The sequence below is a fragment of the Lepidochelys kempii genome, chromosome 2 (genome assembly GCF_965140265.1).
Source record: "Lepidochelys kempii isolate rLepKem1 chromosome 2, rLepKem1.hap2, whole genome shotgun sequence".
In the NCBI taxonomy this organism is placed as follows: domain Eukaryota; kingdom Metazoa; phylum Chordata; order Testudines; family Cheloniidae; genus Lepidochelys; species Lepidochelys kempii.
This window is the reverse complement of record NC_133257.1, coordinates 209,424,272-209,449,634: the sequence shown is the minus strand read 5'-3', so window position 1 is coordinate 209,449,634 and position 25,363 is coordinate 209,424,272. Positions and strand designations below refer to the sequence as shown.

At 41.4% G+C, this 25,363-nt stretch overlaps 1 protein-coding gene across 1 annotated transcript in view; it reads left to right on the top strand.

The window, feature by feature from the left end:
- STK31 (serine/threonine kinase 31) overlaps window positions 1–25,363 on the top strand; it is a 94,990-nt gene that overhangs the window by 17,701 nt on the left and 51,926 nt on the right. Inside the window, exons 4-10 of the mRNA XM_073333714.1 lie at window positions 1,345–1,443; window positions 2,241–2,315; window positions 5,562–5,720; window positions 7,262–7,620; window positions 10,243–10,438; window positions 14,546–14,661; window positions 15,847–16,006. Of these exons, the coding sequence (XP_073189815.1) occupies window positions 1,345–1,443; window positions 2,241–2,315; window positions 5,562–5,720; window positions 7,262–7,620; window positions 10,243–10,438; window positions 14,546–14,661; window positions 15,847–16,006 (1,164 nt within the window). The remainder of the gene's footprint in view (window positions 1–1,344; window positions 1,444–2,240; window positions 2,316–5,561; window positions 5,721–7,261; window positions 7,621–10,242; window positions 10,439–14,545; window positions 14,662–15,846; window positions 16,007–25,363) is intronic.

Genomic DNA, 25,363 nt, shown 5'->3' with positions numbered 1-25,363 from the left:
CAGCACACCAGGTTGGAGGTTTCTGTAACTTTTTGTGGCTTTTAATGAGAACTTGGTCTGTGTTGCCCATCCCCAGGTACATAACTTTAAACAATGGACATGCTATCTTTTGGGGATGTAGGTGATACATGTGTTTTGTCAGGTGTGTGGTGTTACAAGTAACACTTAAGATAACTGAAAAATTAGGAAAAATATTCAGATTGTCTTGTTTTTACTTTGTGAATTTGACAGGACTTTGTTTATAGTTAGTTTCACTTTCCTGTATATGGCCAATATCCCTAATTCTTCATGTGGGCACACAGTGGCAGGAAAAGCAACACTTAAAATAGAGTAAATGATTGTAAAACCCAAAACTGGTAGGGGGACTCAGTGGCAGATGTGCTACCTGAAACTGCTTTTAACTTTTTTTTTTTTAAATTCACTAGATATCATGTTGATGGTGTCCTTTTTAATTACAGTATTCTTAATTACTTGGAAGTCTTTTCAAGTATTGGCTTAACTGTATGTGTACTCACAGACTCATTATGATACATGAGTTTATTTAAACTACTTATAAATTTATGCATTGACTGTTTTCTTCTAAGGAGATCATTAGAGCTATCACTAGTAATAATTTCCTTCTTTAGAATTTGAATTTATTCATTCTGAACTTAATCCAAGAATTTTTCTAGTGTTCTGTACCCTACTATTCTTTTAGTGAATAAGCAAAAGTCATTTTTATTACACTAATTTTTTCTCTCCCTCTCCACACTCTTTATTTTCTACACTTTGAACTTAAAATAAAATAGATGTCTCATCATCTGTAGTTGATACAGGTTTTTACAACTTGATAGACCAAAATACAATTAAAAGGACTTGTTCACATCAGTCAAACCAAACAGTTATTCCTACAACTAGGAAAACAAGATCTAAAAAAGTTGTGACCTTTTCCCATGACGTTGGAAGAGGAGTGCTACATACTTCGTCCCAAAAATACATGAATGCTTACATTATATGAGTTTTAAAATCAGATTTTTGCAAGGTCTTATGACTGTCATTTTCACAAAATGTCTAAAAAAAAGTTAAGCTGTTAAAGTAAATATTTTTTTCAGACCAATTTTCTGCTAGAGTGACATCTCACCATAGTATGTTCCCTAACCCCTGAAAGTCGCTTTCCAGTGTTGGAAATAAATTGCAAACAAGCTTGTATATACAGTTCAAGATTTAGAAGGTGAAACTTGTCAGGGCAGTGCAGTGGTGTCAGGATTAGTAGATGTTTTGACTTATTTATTGGCTTTTGAAACAGATGTTTAAAGGCTTTCAAATGATAGCTAACACTTTTTACTCTCCCCTCCTACTTCTTAGAACATCAGTAGAAATAATGACATCTTGAAATTAAGTCATGCACTGGCTGAAGTTTGTCCTCAGGCCAACTCAGTTTTTGGCAATCCTGATTTTACTAAGGTAAAGGGGGGGTGTACGTGTGGAGTGTGTGAATTTATAGTTTTTTTACACATATGTAAAAATCTTTATTCTACACAACTGATTTCTTAGATTTTTTTTTTTATTATTTTTTGTAATATAACTTTTATTCTGTCAACTAAAAGATAAACCCCAGATACTCAGGGGGGGGAAAAATGCAAAATAGAGTAATAGTGAAAATTTTCTAGGGGGTGTGTGTGTACGTATATCTTTATATACGTACATGAAAAAAGTACGCATGCCCACACTTATGCTACTTAAGTTTACCTATAACTTGCTTCATAGTAGACTACCTCATCTCCTGAACTGCATATGGTTGTGCAGGTAAATTAGATTATTCTTATGATCACCTTTTTGATTTCATTAAAAAAATAAAATCCAGAAATCTCTACGATATTGTGGTTGGCATTTACCTTCTTCATGTCTATTATTATTTTTATTTATTATTTATTTAGTATTGTCTGTAAAACTGTGTAGCATGGCACATAGCAAAAGCTCCATGAATCCAATACATAACATGTTTTGCAGCATGATAAAACGTTTCTTCAAAGTATCGTATTGTGTAACAAGATCTATTGAGGATTATATATTTTGAAGCATGCAGCGTATGCTAACATAGGAGACAGGATACTGAGTTAGGTGAACTGCCACTTTGTTTCAATATTGTGCAAATATCCAGATTACAAACTTTTGAAAAATAAGTGTTGTAATGGACTGTGGTATATAATTTTGAGGTGCACTTATGCTTATAGAATGCCACTTTCTCTTCTGATCTACAGATCTACGGTGGATGTTTTTCTGAAGATAAATGCTGGTATAGATGCAAAGTACAGCAAGTGATCAGTGATGAAAAGGCAGGAAATACACTTAAGGATATTATTGTTCTTTACTGCTGAATCACTTTTAAAAGCAAATATATGGAAACAAAAAATGATATACTTCTGAGGCGTATCGTTGCCTAAAAAAAATCTAAATCTGTGGTTACTTGCCTGGGGCATACGTTAAAACAGGGGTGGGCAAACTACGGCCCGTGGGCCGCATCCGGCCTGTCAGACCTTTTAATCTGGCCCTCGAGTTCCCGCCGGGGAGCAGGATCAGGGGCTTGCCCTGCTCTGCGCAGCTCCTGGAAGCCGCAGCATGTCCCACCTCCACCTCCTACATGTAGGGGCAGCCAGAGGGCTCCGCACACTGCCGCCACTCCAAGCGCCAGCTCTGCAGCTCCCATTGGCTGGGAACTATGGCCAATGGGAGCTGCAGTGGTGGCGACTGTAGATGGGGCAGCATGCAAAGTCGCCTGGCTGTACCTCCACGTAGGAGCCGGAGGGGGGACATGCCACTGCTTCCAGGAGCTGCTTGAGGTAAACAGTGCCTGGAGCCTGCACCCCTGACCCCCTCCCATGCCCGAACCTCATGCGCCAGCACTGATCCCCCTTCTGCCCTCTGAACCCCTCAGTCTCAGCCTGGAGCACCCTCCTGTACCCCAAACCTCCCAGCCCTACCCCAGAGCCCGCACCCCCAGCCGGAGCCCTCACCCCCCTGGCCCGGACTTGATGCGCTTCCCGCCCGCCGAACCCCTCAATCCCAGCATGGAGCACCCTCCTGCACCCCAAACCCCTCATCCCCAGCCCCACCCCAGAGCACCCAAACCCCTGCCCCAGCCCAGAGCCCCCTTCCACACCCTGAATTCCTCATTTCTGGCCGTACCCAAGAGCCCACACCTTCAGCCGGTGCCCTCACCACCCCCGCACTCCAACTCCCAATTTCGTGAGCATTCATGGCCCGCCATACAGTTTCCATACCCAGATGTGGCCCTCAGGCCAAAAAGTTTGCCCACCCATGTGTTAAAGTGATAAGTCCTTTTGGAAGCTTTAAGTTGATGGGAAGGTTGGTACAGTTTGTGTATACCTTTTGAAGTCATACATGCACACTTGCCAGGGTTATCAAGCAGCACCATTTCACTTCAGAACTTCTAAGAAGAGAAAATGGGAGTTGGGATCTGGCTGATAACATTCACTGAAATAATATTAGAGCTGAAACCGATGGCTTTCAGGTGCCGCCTCCCCCTGCCCCCCCCCCCCCCTTTTTTTTTTTTTTTTAAAGCTCCCAGGCTAGGGTTGTTTGGTAATTTTGATGTCCAAACACAAGAGATTTATTACCCTCACTTGAAATGGTGATGTCCACATGATTTGGGAGCTTCCTTTAATTTCACCTCTGCACTCAAAGACAGTCTGATTTCACAACTTTTCCTATGTCATTTCATAGCCAGATTTAAAACTGGAAAAATTATCAGTGAAAAGCTGTTTTGTTCTTAAAAATAAAGTTTAAATTTAGAGTGAGGTGCTACATTTGGGATTTTTTCCCTAACTCAGTGTTTTTCAAAGTTTGGGTCGCGACCCAGTACTGGGTTGCGGCATGTAAGGCACTGGGTCGCTCTGGTCAGTACCGCTGACTGGGATGTTAAAGAGTCCTGTTGGCGGTGCTGCCCAGCTAAGACAGGCTAGTGCCTACCTGTTCCGACACCGCGCTGCATCCTGGAAGCAGCCAGCAGCGGGTCTGGCTTCTAGGCAGGGGGCCACGGGGCTCCGTGTGCTGCTCCCACCCCGAGGCTTGCGTGCCTCTGCCTAGAAGCCGGACCTGCTGCTGGCCACTTCCAGGGCACAATGCAGTTCACGGTGCCAGGATAGGCGGAAAGCCTGCCTCTGCACCCAGGCTGCGCTGCTGACCGGGAGCCGCCGGAGGTAACCCTGTGCCCCTATCCCCTGCTCCAGCACTGAATCCCCCCCCCAAACCCGGAACCCTTTCCCGCACCCCAAACCCTCATTCTTGACCCCACCCCAGAGCCTGCACCCCCAGCCCAGAGCCCCCCCAAATTCAGACCCCCCCCTTCCTGCATCCCAGACTCCAAATGTAATATGAATACATATACCAATACATATACTTCCTTCCCAAAAACTCAAGCTGCTAGCAAGCCAGCACTTTAATTATTAGAAGAAAAGTAAGACTGAATGTGTTTTTTCATTTAAAAAACATTGGTACATGAGCTGTTGAATTAACATAAGCAAATTGTAAAAACACCATGGAACTTGCTTAACCTTTGAAATGTCCTGCTTTCAGACCTGCTTTTAATCATCAAATATATCTCCTTCTTGGAAATACCACAAAAACTGTAGCCTGCACTGTGAGACTTGAATGGGCTGAAGTGGACTCATGAAACAACGAATGGATATTTATAAAGATTGTTCAGAATTTTTTTAAATCGTATACTTACTTAGTAAATATTTAGCTGTTTATGCAAGATATTAGAATAAAACTGCCAAAGATTTCCTTTGATAAGCCCGTTGTAATTTCAGGCACGCTTATTGCCTTTTGTATCTCTATCTTACTGTGTTGTTTTTTTAATATTTGATACCATTTTTTCTTCATATATTGAAACTGTAAGCTATTTCTTAGTTGTTTGTCAAGGTCTTTTGACACCTGTCAATTGGGAGCTTGTTGCACTGAAATTGATAGTTTTATACTTGAGGAGAGGTGACAGTTGCTTCCTCTAAATGACATCATTGTTCACAGCTTAAGGTAAGGGGTGCTATGAACAATGATTATTCTGGATAGAGAATAGATTTACACTGGAAGAGATGAGGATAATAAATGTTCAGGTTTCAGAGTAACAGCCGTGTTAGTCTGTCTCTAAGGTGCCACAAGTACTCCTTTTTTTTTTTGCGAATAAATGTTCAGGATTTTTAAACAGAAAATGGAAGAGCTTTGACCTTGAAAACACATTATGCTGACCATAAAAATGGCACAGTAACTTAGGACAACAAATTTTATATTTGTAAATTAAGATTTTATTTTAATTTTCAGTTTTGATGGGATAGTTTGAGCTATGACTTCTCCTACCTAGTAGCTTTGCTTCTGTAAGGGCGTAGCTATCTTTTCTGTATGTTGCCCTTGATCAGATGTAGAACTCCCTTTAGGACTCACACACTAGCATCACAAGTGATACATAGTCCTCTAAGTACTGTATACTTTAATACATATTACTTAGTATGTAATATGTATTACATATTAGCTATGCTTATTTATGTTTTATATTATTGCCACAGTGTCAAGTATTATACATTGATTATGGAAATTCTGAGATTCTAAATCGATCAGAAATAGTTGAGATTCCAAAGAACTTGCAGTTTCCCAGCATTGCTAAAAAGTATAGACTCTGGGGACTACAGATTCCTCCTGACCAAGATTTAAATCAATTTGACCAGGTAAGTGATAGACTTCTAAATGCATGGATGATGAACTGTGTAACACATAAAGCCAACTATCTACAAATTTTCATGCTTAGGAATCCATAAAAGATGAATGGGGAGAATGTCTTTACCCATCAAGCTGAGACTCATGGGGGATATCTGTAAGATAGTCACATCTCTCACTGTTAATGAACTTTAAAAGCCAAAATGGGCATCTTAAAAAAAATCAGTGAAGATGCTATCTAGATAGCCAGTAGTAGATGAAGGATGGTCTTGGGAGCTCTAGGTTCTGTTCCTGGCTCTGTCACAAACTCTCTGACCTTGACTAAGTGATATGGCTCTCTCTCTCTCTGTTTCAGTGTCCATCTTTAACAGAAAATAATACTTCCCTAAATCAACAGGGAAGTATTCCCTGTTGGAGTGGATCATGAATCCATTGATGATTGTGAGTTGCTCAAGGATGATGATGATGAGTGCCACAGAAAATATTTAAATAAATTAAATTCAGAGGAAAGAATGCTGGGTTGATGGATGGAACTAGAAAATACCTGCCCTCTTGCCATCAGTGAGCGTGAATTTGCTTCGTCTTTGGCACTTATACATTCAACTGGTGGCTTAGAGGAGAATCTGGAGATTGTTGTTAATCTTATAGTTGGAGGTAGTAACAATGCCTCTAGTAAAGGCTGCCTAAAAAATTCCATTGTAACCCACTGTTTCCAGTTACTTATAATTGTGCCAAACTTTAACTGTTAGGGCTAAATTTTTCCATATCTGCTCTCTGCCTCAGGCTGAATTTGTTCACCCCCCTCCCAAAAAAAATCAGCAAAAACAGCTTATTCAAAGAAATGGCTGAGTTAAGGGTAGTTTTTTCTCTGTTAAGTTGTTTTCAGCTTGTTTTCAGCCACTTTTTTGAAGGGCTGTACCACATCCCATTCGTCTCAGCCTTCAAAGCTGCCAGTGTCTGACACTAGCAATCAAACTATCATTTCTGGTTTGATTGACATTTCCTAACTTTTGAATGCTTGATTTTTCAGTCTTGACATTTCAATTTTGATATTCACAATGTAGATTTTTATATGTAGTAATGTAATTACATTTGCATTCCATTTCCAGTGGTGGATATGTAGCTGATCATGCATTTTTATATAATTTGCTCTGTAGTAGTAAGGACTTATTTAAATGGGAGATATTTAGTGCTGTGGTTCAGCTTTAGCCATTTCATTTAAGTGACTCTGACCAATGTGGATAAAATGTTGACAGCTAAAATGGCAGGGGGAAGGGGTTAGAGGAATGGCACAAATCACATTATTATTTATAATATCTTTTCCTGTATTACTGAATGGTTAACCTTTTTATAATGCTGTTAAATATTTGGCCTGGGATTTTCAAAGTGGCCTAATATAGTTTGGTGCCCAACTTCCATTGAAAGTCTAACTCCTCTAGGCTCCACTGAAGTCTTCAACAGATCTGTTTGCTGATGGAAAGTTAGTTCAGTTAAGCAAAGAGAAACTATTCACTATGAGCAGTTTTATAACTTCTGTACATTTATTTTACAGGGGAGAAAGTTCTTATGCAGTTTAATTTTTGAAAAAGAAATAAAAATGCGACACAAAGCCACATACCAGGATGGTACCGTTGTTGCCCAGGCAGAGTATGGAAAAGTGGATATTGGGGAAGAGGTGGCTAAGAAGGGGTTTGCTGAAAAATGCAAATCCCCTATAAATGCTAACAACTGCAAAGAGAAAAAAATAGATGTCGTTCCGTACAAACCCTGGAATGCAAAAGTTACAGCTCCAGCATGGGAGAACAGACCCAACCCTTCAGTATCCAATCGACTGAAAGGGCGTTTTGGTGACCAGATAGGTACCAATATGAGGAATGAAAATCATACTGGGAACCATATGCCTTTTGCGAAGTAAGACAGCGTGGAGTCTGATAGTGAATGTGTCACTGTTTTGATATAGACTCATTACTGAGCAGTGTGTATGTAGGAGAGGAAAGTGGAAAAAGCAAAAAGTGAGCAACTAAAGACAATAAATTTCAGCCCTTGCTAAGTGGATATTTTGTCTCCTAAAAGCTCCATTTACTAAAGAGAACATTTTGGAATTTTTTTGTGGATTATATGTCCAATGGTTAGTTAAGGGATAACTTTTATTATTTTATATTGCACAAAACAATAAATCGCTGCAGAGATTAAGCCATTTATGTGCCTTGTCTTTGCTTAATCCCAAAAGCCATATGTTCTGCATATACTAGAAAGCAAGAGATGTTACTGCCATCATACAACAAACTATAATTTGCACAAAAATATTATTAGTTTTAAAAATGCTGCACTTCTTCTGGGCTTTCTAGCAACATAATGAGTTATAAAGATAGCCTGTTCTAAATGATTGATTAAATTGGAGTTCGCACTCAAAGGGCTGGCTTTTTGAAACTGGGCTGTGTTTATGTACACATGGTGTCTCTTTCTCCCACTGTATATTACTGCTGCCGTGAATTGCAAGGGAAATTTATGAATGACCTGTGGACGTGGGTACAAAACTGACCCTGCAAAAAAGGAAGCCTGGTATGAAAATCAGGCCAAAAGTCTTTACACAATTCCGAAGAGAGGTCTGTACAGAATCAGGTTGGAAAACAGAAATTTTTTGGCATCCAATAGAACCAAATATAGAAGGCATGGTAAATTGTTCTCTTCCATCTCCTAATTCACTCCTCTTTCGTGTCTTCATTTTCTTTCCTTCTTTACTTTTATGTATTTTAAAAAAAAGAAAGATTCCATCCTTCTTGAGAAAGTGCTTAGTGTAGGAAAGTGCACCGTGTAGGAAACTCCAGCCCCTTTAAGGGCTTTCAAGTTGGTCATCCAGAATTACTGGACACATTTCAAATCTTTGCCTGATACTCTTAATTATTGTTTTTATTTTCTCTAGCTGAAGCTTGTCTTTCTTATTAAAGATGGTTCTTCTCTGTGACTCATTTCATTTGAGCTTTTATTCTCTTCAGTGTTATTACTCTTATCTTTACTATTTTATTAATCTGCACACTTGTGTAGCAGAGAGAGAGAGAGGGGTCATGCAGTGAGAGCACAGCTAATTCTCTATGTATTAACTATCTGAAGAATGTCCGTCCCTTCTTCCCCCTTCCCCCTTGCTCTTGGAAGAGCTTGGGGCCTGGCTGTTAAGAAACATTGATGAAAGTTGGGACAGTGGTTCCAAGGTAAGGGAGAAGATGATGTGCAAAGGTTTAGTTGAGGATTGAAGTTGCAAAGCATAGGTTCCCTGCCATAGTTTTGCAAAAGAGACAACACATTTATACATTATATAAGTATGCACTCACACATGTTGTTTTCAGCTTGTGATAGAGCATATTGGTTACTTGCGCTGGAGCTTACCTGATTTAGTCAGTCCATGTTAATTTTCCTGAATACTAAAAAAATTCACTGTCTTAAAAATAGAGTATAAAAGTATATCTTTTGTCTGTTGGGGAAGGGAGTACAAGAGCTATGCTCAGATGAAATAAAGCCAAGTATTCTAACTGGAAGTAAGTATGTGTCTGTACCTCTTGTGCTTACAGTGACAAGAGCTGGTGATGTTGGTCATAAATCTTTAAAAAGACACTCGTGGTAACTAGAGTTTCCAGGGTTACAATTTGCTGAAGAAGGGGAATGTGGGTGGGAAAGATGCTGCTCAGCAACCGAAAATATTAGACAGCAGAATAAGTTAATGTCTTCTAAAAATATATATATTTGAATTTCACTGGCTGTTCATATTTTCCTGATCTCCTCTGTCTATTTAGGAATTTTATAGAGAGCCCATCACTGAAGCATCTAAGGGCATGACTTCCCCCATGTTATGTGTTGCATATGCATGTCCACTATGCATATCCTAAACTTTATTTAATGAGGTCTTTTGTACATATATGCCCATGAAGGAAACTCAGGCACAAAGAGGTTGTGGCATACCCAAGGTCACAAGGTAGTTTATGGCTGAGGTGGGAACAGAACTGAGATCTTTGATCTCTGATAAACTGTTTCAAATCACTGTTCTTAGATATGGGGCATAATATTTCTTGCCCATCTTTGTAGAGGTTTACACATGACCACTAATTGTAAAGTGCTTGGGTCCATTTTACAGACAGAAAATCTGAGTTACAGCAGGTTTAGACTTCCCAGTGCAGCATGTGATGTACTGAGTCTTTTGTTTTTTGGGAGGGCAGGGGGAAGAGAGAGGAATTAGATTTAAAATCTTTTACTGAAAATACTTGAATGTAGAAGAAGGTTTGTCCCAAGCAAGTGAAACCAAATAAAGGGGTGTGTGTGCCTTTTTTCATTGATGTATACAAATCTGTTTGAAGACCAGCGTGGGAAGGTCACACTTCCAAAGAGATGTGGCATAATTTAATCATGTATAATTGCTTATACAATAGATTTCTATTCTTGATCTGTATGACTAAGGTGTTCTTGACAGTCATGATTAAAGAATTGTCGTACCATTCTAAAATAAGCATCTTGATTCTGTTAATATTCATTTATTTTTAATAGGGAAAAATTGATGGCTTGTGACTTTATTATGGGGTCAAACATCAGTTTGGCAAAAATAAAACAGGATCAGAAACTGATTGAAGAGAATGAAAAGCTCAAAAAGGAGAAAGAGATTCTCCAGGAGGAGAATCACATTCTCCTCCACAATTATAAAGAACTAGAATCGACGATTGCACAGCTGAACCATCAAGTGCAGGTACGTGAAAAAGCGAGGGAGATTCTCCTGGTGCCCTTTCCATCCTCACCATTAAGATTGCTTTAGATTGGTAACTTCATAATCTTGCTGTAGTAGGATACTTACTCACCTGTCTATTAGGCTTATCTGATTAATTTCTATGGAAATCTGTCTTCCACAGTAGACTGAATCTTGCTTCTGGCATATAGACTGAAACTTCTTTCGTACAGAGGAGAGGTCACGTTGGCTTTGAAAACATCAGATTATGTTGACTCATCCACAACTTGAGTCACATAACTGGATGAAATAGATTGCTTCTCTAACTATGGTGCCAAATAAAACAGAAGTGTATGTGTGTTATACTCCACAGTAAAAGATGTTTGTTCTAATTGAGAAACATAGTACTTAGTACCAGACTTACTGATTGATTTTGAAAATGGATAAGTGGAATATGGTGGGAAAGAAGATGCTTGACCCAAATTATCAAAATGAGAGCGTGTCTCCTATGTTAAATGTATCTTGTGTTAGCTCAGGTTTGAATAACATGAGATATGTACATTTCAGAACTGTTGAAAGAGCTGGTTACCTTTGATCTGATTCCTTGAGGTTGGGCAGTTGAGGTGGGTGCGTGTCTACGTCCCATTCTTCCAGAGATGTGCATTTATGGAGGCCAATTGTCCACTGTGAATACAGGTTTTGGGGTATTGATAGAGTAACTGGCACACAGGCGCCTGTCTCCTCTCCCGTTCCTACTGGACAGCAGATCAAACTGAAACAGACAGGGAGGAGAACTCAGGACTGGGAGTGCAAGTGAGAGGGAGCAGGAATGTTCAGACCCAGCTTTGCTGCCCAGTAGCACTGCCATATCCTGTGGTGAATTGCCTCTCTTTAGGAGGGCAGCTTTTCTTGCCTCATCTCTCCATGACTGATCAGTATGCAAAAGTCATCACCAGCGCTTCTGTCCTCTGAAGATACTATCAGATCTTTGACAGGTTTCAGAGTGGTAGCTGTGTTAGTCGGTATCAGCAAAAACAATGAGGAGTCCTTGTGGCACTTTTAGAAACTAATAAATTTATTTGGGCATAAGCTTTCATGGGCTAAAACTCAAAGTGGGTTTTAGCCCATGAAAGCTTATGCCCAAATAAATTTGTTCGTCTCTAAGGTGCCACAAGTAGTACTCGTTTTTATCAGATCTTCGTAACTCCAGATAAGTCGGAGTAACGTTGGTATGTCTACACTGCCGTTAAAAACCCACGGTACCAGTGGACTCTGGCTCGGGATAAGGGGTTGTTTAATTGTGGTGTAGATGTTTGTCCCAAGCCCAATGTCTACACCAAAATTAAACAGCCTCTTAGCCTGAGCTGTGGAAGCCTGAGTCAGCTAGCATGGGCCAGCTGGAAGTGTCTAATTGCAGTGTACGCATACCCCTTAACAAACAAGGTGGCAGCCAGTGGCCTGTAAGTGAAGTTGTTTGAATGCCTGGAGTACAGATGAGCCCTTTTAAAGGAGATAGAATCTCTGCTTTCTAAGAGTTCTGCTGGCTTTCTTCTCGCTTCCTAAGATGAAAGGTTGAGTGCCTTTTTGTTAATCATGCATAGAATCATAGGGTTGGAAGGGACCTTAGGAGGTCATCTAATCCACCCCCTCCTCAAAGCAGGACCAGTCCCCAACTACATCATCCCAGCCAGGGCTTTGTCAAGTCTGACCTTAAAAACCTCAAAGGAAGGAGATTCCACCATCTCCCTAGGTAACGCATTCCAGTGCTTCACAACCCTCCTAGTGAAGAAGTTTTTCCTAATATCCAACCTAAACCTCCCCCACTGCAACTTGAGACCATTACTCCTCTTTCTGTCATCTGGTGCCACTGAGACCAGTCTAGATCCATCCTCTTTGGAACCCCCTTTCAGGTAGTTTAAAGCAGCTATCAAATCCCCCCATATCCTTCTCTTCTGCAGACAAAATAATCCCAGTTCCCTCAGCCTCTCCACCTAAATCATGTGTTCCAGCCCCCTAATAATTTTTGTTGCCCTCCGCTGGATGTTTTCCAATTTTTTCACATTTTTCTTGTAGCGTGGGGCCCAAAACTGGACACAGTACTCCAGATGAGGCCTCACCAATGTCGAATAGAGGGGAACGATCACATCCCTCGATCTGCTGGCAATGCCCCTATGTATACATCCCAAAATGCCATTGGCCTTCTTGGCAACAAGGGCACACTGTTGAGTCATATCCAGCTTCTTGTCCACTGTAACCCCTAGGTTCTTTTCTGCAGAACTGCTGCCTAGCCATTCGATCCTTAGTCTGTAGTGGTGCTTGGGATTCTTCCGTCCTAAGTGCAGGACTCTGTACTTTGTCCTTGTTGAACCTCATCAGATTTCTTTTGGCCCAATCCTCTAATTTGTCTAGGTCCCTCTGTATCCTATCCCTACCTTCCAGCATATCTACCTCTCTTCCCAGTTTAGTGTCATCTGCAAACTTGCTGAGGGTGCAGTCCACGCCATCCTCCAGATCATTAATGATGATATTGAACAAAACCGGCCCCAGGACCGACCCTTTGGGCACTCCACTTGATACTGGCTGCCAACTAGACACGGAGCCATTGATTGCTACCCGTTGAGCCCGACAATCTAGCCAGCTTTCTATCCACCTTATAGTCCATTCATCCAGCCCATACTTCTTTAACTTGCTGGCAAGAATACTGTGGGAGACAGTGTCAAAAGCTTTGCTAAAGTCAAGGAATAACACGTCCACTGCTTTCCCCTTTTCCACAGAGCCAGTTATCTCGTCATAGAAGGCAATTAGATTAGTCAGGCATGACTTGCTCTTTGTGAATCCATGCTGACTGTTCCTGGTCACTTTCTTCTCCTCTAAGTTCTTCAGAATTGTTTCCTTGAGGACATAACCATGTTTAAATTAAAAGGTTGTGACATAGTACATAAAAGACAAGTCTTCCCTTCCCATGGCTGCATGCTGGGTGGAGCAATTTAGATAATTGATTTTAAAAAATCCTCTTGATTTATATCAGTTTGAGGTTTTCTAAAACTAATTGGAAAATGATTATTATTGCAACTTTAGATTAAAATTTAATATGAACTCAACTATATATGCTGTTTGTTCTGAATGGCACTCCTAGTAGGGTATCTTATTTAAGTTTTACAAAACTGGTACAGGCCTCCCCTCCGCGCGCCCCCCCCCCCCAAAAAAGCTGAAAGTAAAGGACCTGATCCTGCTAATAGTTAAGCAGGTATATAATTTACTTACAGATGTTCCTGTTGATGACATTTTAATGAGCATAAGTATTTGCAGCGTCCAGGGGTAAATTGCTTTTATTAAAAACTGTACTTAGCCTTTGACCCTTCAAAACAAAATTTCTGTGTTCAAAATAAGCTTCTAAATAACTTTTCATGGTTAATTCTTTAAATATACATACACCAAAGTTTTCAAAAATAGGATAAAATTAGGTGCCAAGACATGGATTTAGAAGCCTGAGTGTGATTTTTTTTTAAAAGCACCTAAATGATTTATGTGCACAAGTCCAGTTAACTGCTAGCTGCAAACCCTGATCAAGGAGTGTAGCCTGGTATGAGTTTTTTTCATCTTTATTGATTTGTGGAAGTTCAGTATATTGGAAGAGTGATATTGATTGCAAATATAGCACAGGGTATTTGCTTATCAATTGGTGTTTGCATTTGTGGTGTTCTGACAGTAAAAATGTTAATGGGGTCCTGGACTTGTTTTTTTTCAGCATCGATGAGCGTTTTAAGTGTAATATTTCTTAGTGGGAGGAAAATCTCAATAAAATCTGAAATTCTGCAAACAGTTAGGAAACGGAAGAAGTACAAAGCATCCCCTTCAACGATTTAAGACTAAAAGGGGAAGAAAGTAAAGAACTAGCAATATTTAAATACAAAAATATAATTTTTTAAAACCATTATTTTCATCCACCATAGGTGCATGATCATATATAGCCATTTTGTCTGTGCTGGGCACAGACGTGTCTGTATTTCATTTCTAGTTAAAAATCCCAATAATACTGTGTTTTAGTAATCTAGGCCAATGATTTAACCATTATTTGTGTCCTTTGTCACCCCTTCTCTGTCCCCACCCGCCAAAAAATCAATAATGCAGGAAGAAAAGGAAGCATCTAAGGAAACTCTTAAACATTTGGGGGAAACTCTGCATACGTATGTAGGAACTAAACTGAGAAGTTTGGCTGCCCAGGTTGAGGTACTGAAAGAAGTTAGGTATGTACACGTTTTTTAACTGTACCAAATTACCACTGCTGTATTTTTTTCTTTTAAAATGAGTGCATGCTATTTGTTCCCTCATTCAGTTTTAATTTTTGTAGTCATTATTTTATTCTGCTATTTTCCTTTTAACAAAACTAACACGAAAAGCTGTAGAGAAGTCTTTTGGACTTGCTACTACAATCCTTGACTGAAATCTGCAGCTTTTGTATCCAGCTGTCAAGTTGGTAGACTAGTCCCTGCCTTCCAATGTTGGTTGGATAGATCTGAAGATTTTAGTTAAGATCTTAGTATTTCTTTCTTACTATCATAGCAAACAGTTTGAAATTCCTATTCAGAGTCCTCAGGCAGTTTCTGATTAAAGTTGTTAAAAAGTATGAGCACAGTGAAATACTTTCACTGCTGATCATCGGCTAGCCATTCAAATTACACACCCTCTATCTGGGATGGGCTTTTAGAGCGCATGCTACTATTGTTATTCAAGCTAGCTAGATCAGAGCTAACTCAGGTATGGTGCAGTGTGCTGTGGCCACACCTTTGATTGCAGTGTAGACATAAGTCTTTCCTGTGGTTCTCTCTCTGTGCTGCTTTGTTTTGTGTTGCCTTTTTGTTGTGTGTAGGTTGCAGAGTGAAACAAAATGAAGCAGTACAGGGCAGCTGTGGAAAGGGGCTGTGCTGGGAGAAGTCTAGGATAGAAGTGACATCAATTCTAGTGAGAAGGAAGTCACTATAGTGTGTTTAAGAGATAAAATGGATGAGCTTTTCAAAGAGAGAGGTGCCTAGGGTAGAGAATAAATCTAAGAAAAATGAACAGACAAAATATAAAGGGAGAGAATGAGAAAGCACAGAGCAAGAGAGAACGCAAGTGTAGCCTCTTATACTATTGAATATTCATATATACCTGTTACTTCCTGCAATATTGTGTTACTTGCTGGCAGATGTCATACCGTTTCATTATCTTCTTTTTTGAGATGGGAGTGGGTGAGAATACCTGCAGGGACAAGTGAAAGTTCTGCTGACTCACTGTTATTGGATATGAAATTAGGTTAATGTGGCAGGTTTTAAAAAACAATTATGTGCACCACTATTGAGTAATATTGTTCTAATATTGTTTCAAGCTATGAAGAAAAGTGTTTTCCAGCTAAATATTCTTGTTTAATTCTTTCTCTCCTCACCACCCAGGTGTGCAAATATGAATGTTCATTTTGGAGATGACCTCTTCAGAGCTGTAAAGGAGGTTACTGAAAGGTGTTTCATTGTTCCGTCTTCCTTGGGAAAGTTGGAGAAGATTTGGGCAGAATATAACTTGGCTCAAGAGATGATTCAGTTGTGCAAAAATGTGGTGGGTTGGATGTTTTTTCCTCAGAGCGGTAATTTATAGCATGTTGATAGAGTACATTAGTCTTATAAAGTGAACTGTGGTATCATGAATAGAGAATGGAAAAATCTACCTTGCCTCAGGAAACTGCAGCATTTTCCAGGAATGATAAATTTGGATTGTTTGCTTCATTTTGAAGAAAATTAAACTTTTGACACTCCTGACTTAAATGAGGCTTTTGGGGCATTCAGAGCCATCAGAACATGGCAGGTGAAGGTTATTGGTATGCTCCTTGCTCAGAAGGCGAGAAGATGTGGTATGGGTTTTAACCAGGCTGCAACTTTATTAGTCAAATTACATCCAAGGTTCCCATTGGGGAACAGTCCAGTGCAGTGACTTGCACCCCGTTGATCTTTTGCCTTTTCTTGGGGCTCCCACTACAGAGGGAGCCAATCATCAAACTAAGAAGTTCTCTGTGCTCCTCCACTCGCTCTCTAGCATGTCCCCTTTGGTGGTTGAGGCGAGAGGGGACCTTGGCACCCCTCTCCCCCCCAGCCAACATTGCTATCAAGCACATTGATGGGGCAGTCCCCGTGCGGTAGTATCCTAGCCCCTGGTTTCTACTTGCCCTCTGGGGGTTAGACACATGCCCCATCATTGGGAGGCTGCTATGTTACCTTTTTGGATCTGGAGCCTAAATCAGCAAGTTCCTGCACTGGGTACCTGCCAAAAGTTGTGGCAAGTGAATGTCTCTCCAATAGATCCAAACTTTGCCCTCCGGGACAGGGAGAATCCCAGCCCTCTGGTTGCCCAAAACTCAACCCCTAGATTTCATTGTGAGGAAGGTGAGAAAACCTCACCAACCTTGGCCAGTTTATGGTATGTAGAAACATTCCTTCCCAGCCCCAAAGTGGTGATTACCACAGCCCGCAGCAACCTAGATAAGGGAGGGAATGTTGGTTGACTGCTGGAAGCCAGCAAACAGAAGTGGCCTTGAGCACGGGGATCCTATCATGGCTGCAAATCTTGTGCCAAATCCCGTGAGACCGTAAGCCCACCCTGGAAGTTCTGAGGAGGCTGGCAGTCTTATGGGATCCACTCCCTGCTGTTTGCCCCCTCTTGTTGTGTTAGCCATCAAAACACACCCCTTCCTAGGCTCAGGGCTCTTTTGTGTTGTTATTAAAGTTGAAACTAGTTTCCTATAACGTTGGAGATTGTGTCTCTCTGTCACACCCCACAAGTGATCTTTGAGACAGTATGCTCAATACAGGAGAGCTCTATGTTCCCTCTGTGTAGTAGGGAGAAAACAAAAGTGTTAATGATACAGAAATGGGTGTGGTGATCTAGTGTAGGAGAGAGCATGCCACCCAGCATAGCCATTGGCAGTCTCTTTACGTCAGTTACCTTGATTGGAGCCGACCCAAGTCAGGGAAAGTTCTAGTTATGTGCTTTACTGGTGATTGATGGGCAGGACAGGGTGGAAAAGGGGGATCCCCCTCTCCATGTCCCCCATGTATGGCTCCAGCATTGGGAGAAATCAAAGAGAGGAGTGGTTGAAACCAGTGTTCCTGGGAGTCCTTGGAACGAGCAAGAGAAATCAATGGTGTGTATATGTTTTGGGGACAAAGATGAGGGGATTATACTTCCGCTAGCAGGAGGCTGCTTCTACCTCAGGTACTTCTCCAAAGCTACCCAGGAGAACGGGGAAAGGAGCCGTTATTCACACAGCACCCCTCTCTCCTCCAGTGTGCGCGCACACGTTATTTTCCCCTGATTGCGCTCCCAAGTGGCAGCTTCTTTAGGCTTCCCTTACAGGCTTCCTGTGCATTACATCCCTCTTTGGTACTGGCTTGTGCTGCTGCATGTTCTGTAATGTTTACCTTCCTCATAATTCTGCTATAGAGGCTAAAATAATGTTTGCAAGGAGTCTTGAGTTTTTTTTATATGGAGGATGCTGTAATATAGCTTTATCCATTATCTCAAAGGACTTTGCAGAGTAAGGTAAGAGTATCATAAGTGCAAAGTAACTTTTGTTATTAATACATTTATCCCTTTCTGTATAACCTACCTGGGAGAATCACTATGACCAAGTTCAGCAGTTCTGCAGATAAAGTGAACCCTCAGGATTCATCATTGCTAGAAAAGATAACTTTATCTTACAAAATGTGAGACCAGTAGACAATGTGTCATGAATTTTCTCCTAAATTTAAGAAAAAACATTTGAAGTAAGTCTATTTACTTCCCAAGCACTGCAGAATTATACTGATGCATTAGCTCATGAAATGGACTAGAAAATTACTGTAAATAGAAGAGAAACAAGTCCCTTTTCCTCACCATGCATGAGCAATATTTAAACTAAACAATAGTTAAAAAGAAACTCTTTTTAAATTTTCAGCTTTTAATGATCCAATAGGTTAATTGTAAACAACATAAAGAGATTTGTTTTTAAAAATAGTGTTTAACTTTGCTCTGCGTGAGTAACACCCACTACGAACACATATGTTAACAGTAAAACAAATGAGCTTGTTATAATTTGTTTACAGAGAGGTGGTCAGTAATGAAGAGAAATAGGTTGGTTGCCATTGCTTTGATATTCAAAGTTGTTTAAGAGTAGCAGCAGAGAACAAAGAGAAAGAAGGAGCTTACAGGCCTAGAGCAGTCTTAAGGATTTATTTAAGTGACTTGTCCTTGGGAACATCCTTCATCCCAGATGAAGCAGCAGCAGTTGAAATCTTTTTGAGATACATGGGTTAATCAAATATGAGCAGCAGAGGACAAATAAAACAAAGATCCAGACTAAGAGTGAAACCAGCTCTTGAGTGATCTGCAGAATTCATTTTAAGGTCTCCCTCTCTCACCATCTCTGATTTGCTACAATTCATTTATGGAAAAATCACTTAGGGAAAATAAGCTGAGCAAATGCTAGAAGTGACCTGATGCGTGAAGAGGATCTCTCTAGTCTCAACAAGTTCGTTCTCTGTGAGATAATTGGATAAGTTTGGAACTGTCTGCAACCAGCCTGTAATTTTCTGTGAAGAGATTTTGTAATAGTGTATTACAGCACACCGAATTGTTACATGATAAACATCATGAAGGGAAGATCTCTTCACATGGCAACTTTTTGTTAATCCTGATATGCTTTAATTGGTGGGACATAGCATTGGGGTTCCACTCCCTGCTTGTTGTGGATGGCTAACAGTATGACAAATGCTACACACCCAGTAGAAAAGTTTCTTTTTACAAAACTATACTTTGGATCATGTTTGACCTGATATGTCTCCAATTACATAGAATCTAGCTATCATCTTGTTTGGAATCTTGTTTGAGCGCTCTGACTGTGCAGTGAAGAGAACAAGAGTTCCTGCGGCAGGGTTACAAGTAGCATGAAGAGGAAAAGTTGAATAGACAGGTAATAGTGCCAGGGGACAGGCAGGCCTGAGAGGAGCAGAGGACATACAAATGGGGAAGTGTGTTCAGGCTTAGAGCAGCCTGAAGAATTAATTTAGACACCAATTCCCCAGGTGAAGTAGCAGCAGCTAGAGGCAGAAAATTTTGCAGCTCCAGTGGGGCAAGTACCTCTGAAGTCTTTGGGAAGTGTAGAAGAAAGAATTTGAGTTGTAGTGACTCAATACCAAAACACTTTTCTTAAATAAAAAAATATCTTGTTTTTAACAAAAGCTGTCTTGTTTTTAAAGGACATAGAACTTTTCTAATGAATTACCTAAATTTAAAATCCATGTGTAAGTGGAATAACACACTCCATAGAGTGTTAGTTAAAAATCACCTCTATTGGGTTGATGAAAACACAAGGCATGCACCTCAAAGGTTGATTAATATACACCTAATCATCATTACATACATCTAAATAATTTTGCTCTAAATGTTGACTTTTAATCTATCTACAGTTGAACAGATCTCAAAGATTGAGAAATATTTGTCTTCAAAATTGTCTGATGATTTTAATTCCATATGCAGTTTGAAATGAAGTGCATAAAAACCCAGTGAGCCCAAATAGGCAATGGACAGAAAATTTGTTGATTATGTCTACTTGCTCATTCTGTCCATTTAACTCATTAAAACAATTTTTATTAGCTCCTTCATGCTATGCACTAGCCTTAGGAACATTATTGATATTTCCTCAATTCTTCCTTCTCTACCCTCTCTGCTATGTTGGTACTTTATCTTGTCACATCTCTAATTAGTTTGTAAGATCTCTGAGGCAAGGATTTTTTCTTTTTTTTTTTGGCAGGCACATAACATAGTAAATAACACATGGACAAGTAAACCCAATACAGGACTGGTTGCATGAGGAATATAATGCTAGTTGCAGGGCAAATTATGTAATATGATCTTAATTTTCAGCATCTTTACTTCCCCCAGTTTTTTTAGACTGACTTAACTAGATTCTTCCAATTTTTGTGTGTACAGCCTGCAATGGGTGGCTTTTGAGCCTGTATAGTAAGTGTAAGGTAAAGCAGACCTGATATGGAATGAGATGTATCTAGATGCAGTTTGGCAAGTTCTTGACCCCATTTTTTTTTATCAGGACTGGGTTTATGTACACTGTGAAGGTCTTCCCTTTCCTAGTGGGCCTTGAGAGTTATATCTCTGCCTTAGTGCTCCATGTGGAAAGTCTCTAATTTTGGTGTTTTTTGCCTCTGGCACAAGTGAACAGGCACAAGTGACCAATTAAATGGTAGACATTTTGGGGATACTAACACTATTGATCTTGAGCCGTTTGTTGGTTTCCCAGACTTATTATGTTGAGGGAGGGGATATAACCCCCCCCCCCCCCCGCACCACAGTAACATTTAACTTTTAAAAATAGGAGCTACACAAGAATGAGGATGGCAGTTAAATGACATATTAAAAAGAACAATCATAAGGGTAACATGCCTGCAAGCAGCATGAGGACTATTTAAAAACACCATAATAGAGGCTCAGAGTAAATATACATCCCAACATCAAAAGAGACAGGAGGACCAAAAAGAATGGCTAAACAGTAGAGCGATGGAGGTTGTTAGAGACAAAAAAGGAATCCTTTAAAATTTGGAAGTCTAATTCTAATGAGGAAAATACAAAGGAGCACAAACTCTGGTAAGCAAAATGTAAAAGTGTAATAAGGCAGGCAAAGAAAAAATTTGAGAAGCAACTTGTTAAAGATGCAAAAACTAACAGTAAATTTTTTTTTTAAGTACATCAGACCCAGTAAGCCTGCCAAACAGGCAATGGGGCCATTAGACAACAAAGGTGTTAAAGGAGCACTCGGAACATGAGGCCATTGCAGAGATGCTAAATGAATTCTTTTAATCCCTCTTCACTGCAGAAGATGTGAGAGGGAGATCCACATCAGAGCTATTCTTTTTGGGCAGCAGTTCTGAAGTACTATCCCCAATTAATGTGTCACTAGCAGAGATTTTGAAACAAATTGATTAACTTAATGGTAATAAGTCACCAGGACCAGAGGCATTCACCCAAGAGTTCTGAAGGAACTGTGTGCACATGAAATTGCAGAACTACTGACTCTAGTATGTAACCTATCACGAAAATCAGCTTGTGTACTAGATCAGTGCTTCTTAAGCTATCTGATGTGGGGGACCAGCAATTTCTTTTTTTCCAATGTGCACGCAGACCCTCAGCCGGTGGCTCATGGACCGGCAGTGGTCCGTGGACCACCACTTTTAGTAGCACTGTACTAGATGACTGGAAGGTAGCTAATGTAATGCCAATTTCTAAAAAGGGCTCTAGAGGAGGTCCTGGCAATTACAAGCCAGTGAATGCAATTACAAGCCAGTGAACGTAACTTCAGTACTGGGCAAATTGGTAGAAACTATGCTAAAGAACAGAATTAGCAGACACATAAACACAGTTTGTTAGGGCAAAGTCATCATGCCTCATCACTCTAGTGTGTATGTAGTTAGTGTACATAGTTAATGAAAATAGATCTTGTTATTTGAGGGACTCTTTCGCCCCAGGGGCCGGGCATATCCCAGTCTCCAGACTTTAAACCTTGTGCCTCCTCCACAAGAGGAACGGGGTTTTATTTCCAATATTTACTAATCCCAAAGGCCAAAGGGTGCCTCTGGCCTATTCTGGACCTGCATTGCCTCAAGAAATATCTCAAGAAACTGAGGTTCCACATGGTCTCCCTGACCTCCATCATTTCCTTCCTGGATCCAGGAGACTGGTATGCTTCCCTCGACTTAAAGGACGCATGCTTTTACATTTCTCTCTTCTGTGGCCACAGAAGATTTCACAGGTTTGTTGTGGGTTAGCGCCACTATCAATTCAGTGCTCTTCCTTTTGGCCTATTGGTGGCCTCCCAGGTCCTCACGAAGTGTAAAGCAGTGGTAGTAGCAGCCTTCCTCAAACAGTGAGGCATCCAAGTCTGCTCGTATCTCGAGGCTCGATGACTGGCTGATCAAGGGTTGGTCACAGACTCACATTCAGAACAGCAACAACACGGTCCAAGCCACCTTCCGAGTGCTGGGGTTGCTGCTGAACTAACAAAAGTCAACTCTTGTTCCGGCTCAGAGAATAGATATTATTAGGGTGGTTGTGACGGGTTGGATCACAGAAACCCCCTGGGAGCTGCCACCTGATGTTCCAAGACTACTTCTGCCCCTGTTTTCCTGCCCAGCAACTTAGGACTTCAGAGTACTGCCTGGTTTGAGCCAGACCCGCCTGCTACAAACTCAGACCCAGGTCTGAGCCATGTCCCCTAACAGATGTAGGCTTAACTGAAAGCAGTTTACAGAAGTGTGCCTGTCTTTATCATTCAGATGTCCAACTCCCAATAGGGTCCAAACCCTAAATAAATCTATTTTACCCTGTATAAAGCTTATACAGGGTAAACTCATAAATTGTTCGCCCTCTATAACACTGGTGGAGAGAGATGCACAGCTGCTTGCCGCCCCCCCCCCCCCAAGTATTAATACATACTCTGGGTTAATTAATAAGTAAAAAGTGATTTTATTAAATACAGAAAGTAGGATTTAAGTGGTTCCTAGTAGTAACAGACAGAACAAAGTGAATTACCAAGCAAAATAAAATAAAACACACCAGTCTAAGTCTAGTACAGTAATAAAAACTGAATACAGATAAAATCTCACCCTTAGAGATGTTTCAGTAAGTTTCTTTCACAGACTGGACAGACAGTACCGTGGCCATTTCTATATCACCAAGGAGGGAGGTGCCCAGTCTTCAGCCCTGTGTCAGGAGGCTATCCGTCTATGGGACTTCTGAACAAAGCAATCTATTCATCTCAAGGCGTCCCATCTCCTGGGAGCCCAGAATGTACAGGCAGATCACATCAGCAGATCCTTTTCCTCTTGACATGAGTGGTCCCTTCATCTGGAGGTCACCAGGTTCATATTCTGAAGGTGGGGCCTCCCCAGGTGTACCTGTGTGCTACCAGAGAGAATAGGAAATGCCATCAGTTTTGCTTGGTACATGGGCACAGCCCATGCTCCCCCTCCGACGCTTTCCTGCTCCCATGGAAGCAGATCTCCTATTGTACATCTTTCCTCTAATCCTTTGGGTCCACAAAGTCCTTCTAAAAGTCAAACGAAACAAGGCAAGAGTTACTCTGGTAGCCCCAGCATGGCCACGCCAACACTAGTTCGACACACTCTTGGACCTGTCAGTAGCAGCTCCACTCTATCCAGGGCCGGCTCCAGGCACCAGCGCAGCAAGCAGGTGCTTGGGGCGGCCAACGGAAAGGGGCGGCACGTCTGGCTCTTTGGCGGCAGGTCCCTCAGTCCCCCTCAGAGAAGCAGCAGTGGTAGAGCTGCCGCCGAAGTGCTGCTGATCGTGGGTTTTTTGTTTGTTTGTTTTTTTGCTGCTTGGGGCGGCAAAAACGCTGGAGCCGGCCCTGACTCTATCTCCCATTCTGTCCAGACCTAGTCTCAAAGACTACAGCCGGTTGCTTCACCCGAACCTTGCCTTCTTGCACCTAATTGCATGGATGCTGCATGGCTGAATCCAGAAGAACAGACTTACTTGGAACAGGTCCGGCAGATTTTGCTAGGTAGTAGAAAGCTGTCCACGAGGGCTTCCTATCTGACTAATTGGAAACTCTTCTTGACATGGGAGTCTCTCAAGCTCTCTCTCTGTCTCAATCTTTCCTTCAGTCTATCTTGAACTACTTGCTCCACTTAAGATGCGAGGGCCAAGCCCTTCTACTTATCAAAGTGCAGTTAGCAGCCATCTCAGCCTTCCACCCACTGGTGAACAGTAGATTACTGTTCTCCCATGAAGTGACAGGGGCTGGAGAGGCTCTCTTCTCAAATCCATGAGCCGATATCCCCCCAGGGGACTTAAACCTGGTTTTGTTGAGACTCACAGGTCCCTCCTTTGAGCTGCTACCATCATGTCCCCTGCTGTTTCTCTCTTGGAAGGATGCCTTCTTGGTGGCGATCACCTTGGCCAGAAGAGTCTCTGAAATCAAGGCCCTGACATCAGAACTGCCTTACACGATATTCAAGGACAAGGTCCAACTTGGCCCCCACTTGGCCTTCTTTAGAAAGGTGGTGTCACAATTCCATAACAGTCTGGCCATTTTTCTACCAGTCTTCTTCCTGAAGCCTCATAAGAACTCTGAAGAACAGAGGCTTCACTCACTCGACGTTAGGCGTGCCCTCACCTTTTATATTGAGAGGACTAAACACTTCTGCAAATCAACACAGCTCTTCGTCTCAATAGCGAAAAGGATGAGGGGGTTCCGTGTGACGTTGTCCTGAATAACTGCAGGTATTTTGGCCTGCTATATGCAAGCGAATGTCCCGCCTCCATCCATCTTAAACACTCACTCCAAAAGAGCCCAGGCTTCGTCAGTAGCGTTCCTCGCACAGGTCCCAATCCAGGACATCTGTAGGGCCACAACTTGGTCATCTGTGCATACCTTTGCATTTCACTATGCCATTACCCGACAGGCCCAGAACGATGCCAGTTTCGGGAGAGCAGTGTTGCTGTCAGCATGTCCATGAACTCTGAGCCCACCTTCTGGGGTACTGTTTGAGAGTCATCTAACATGGAATGAACATGAGCAAGCACTTGAAGAAAACACGGTTACTAACCTTTCTGTAACTGATGTTCTTCAAGATGTGTTGCTCATGTCCATACCACAACCAACCCTCCTACTCTTCTGTCAGCGTTAACGGCAAGAAGGAACTGAGAGGGTGAGTGGCTGGCAGCACCCTTTATACTGACGCATGCTCATGCGGCTCCAGAGGGCACTAGAGCTGGTGTGATTGATACCACTGAGGGAAAACTCCCTGGCAATAGTGTATGCGGCATGCACACACCTAACATGGAACAGACGTGGGCAACACATCTTGAAGAACAACAGTTATGGAAAGGTTAGTAACTGTTTTTTCTTCT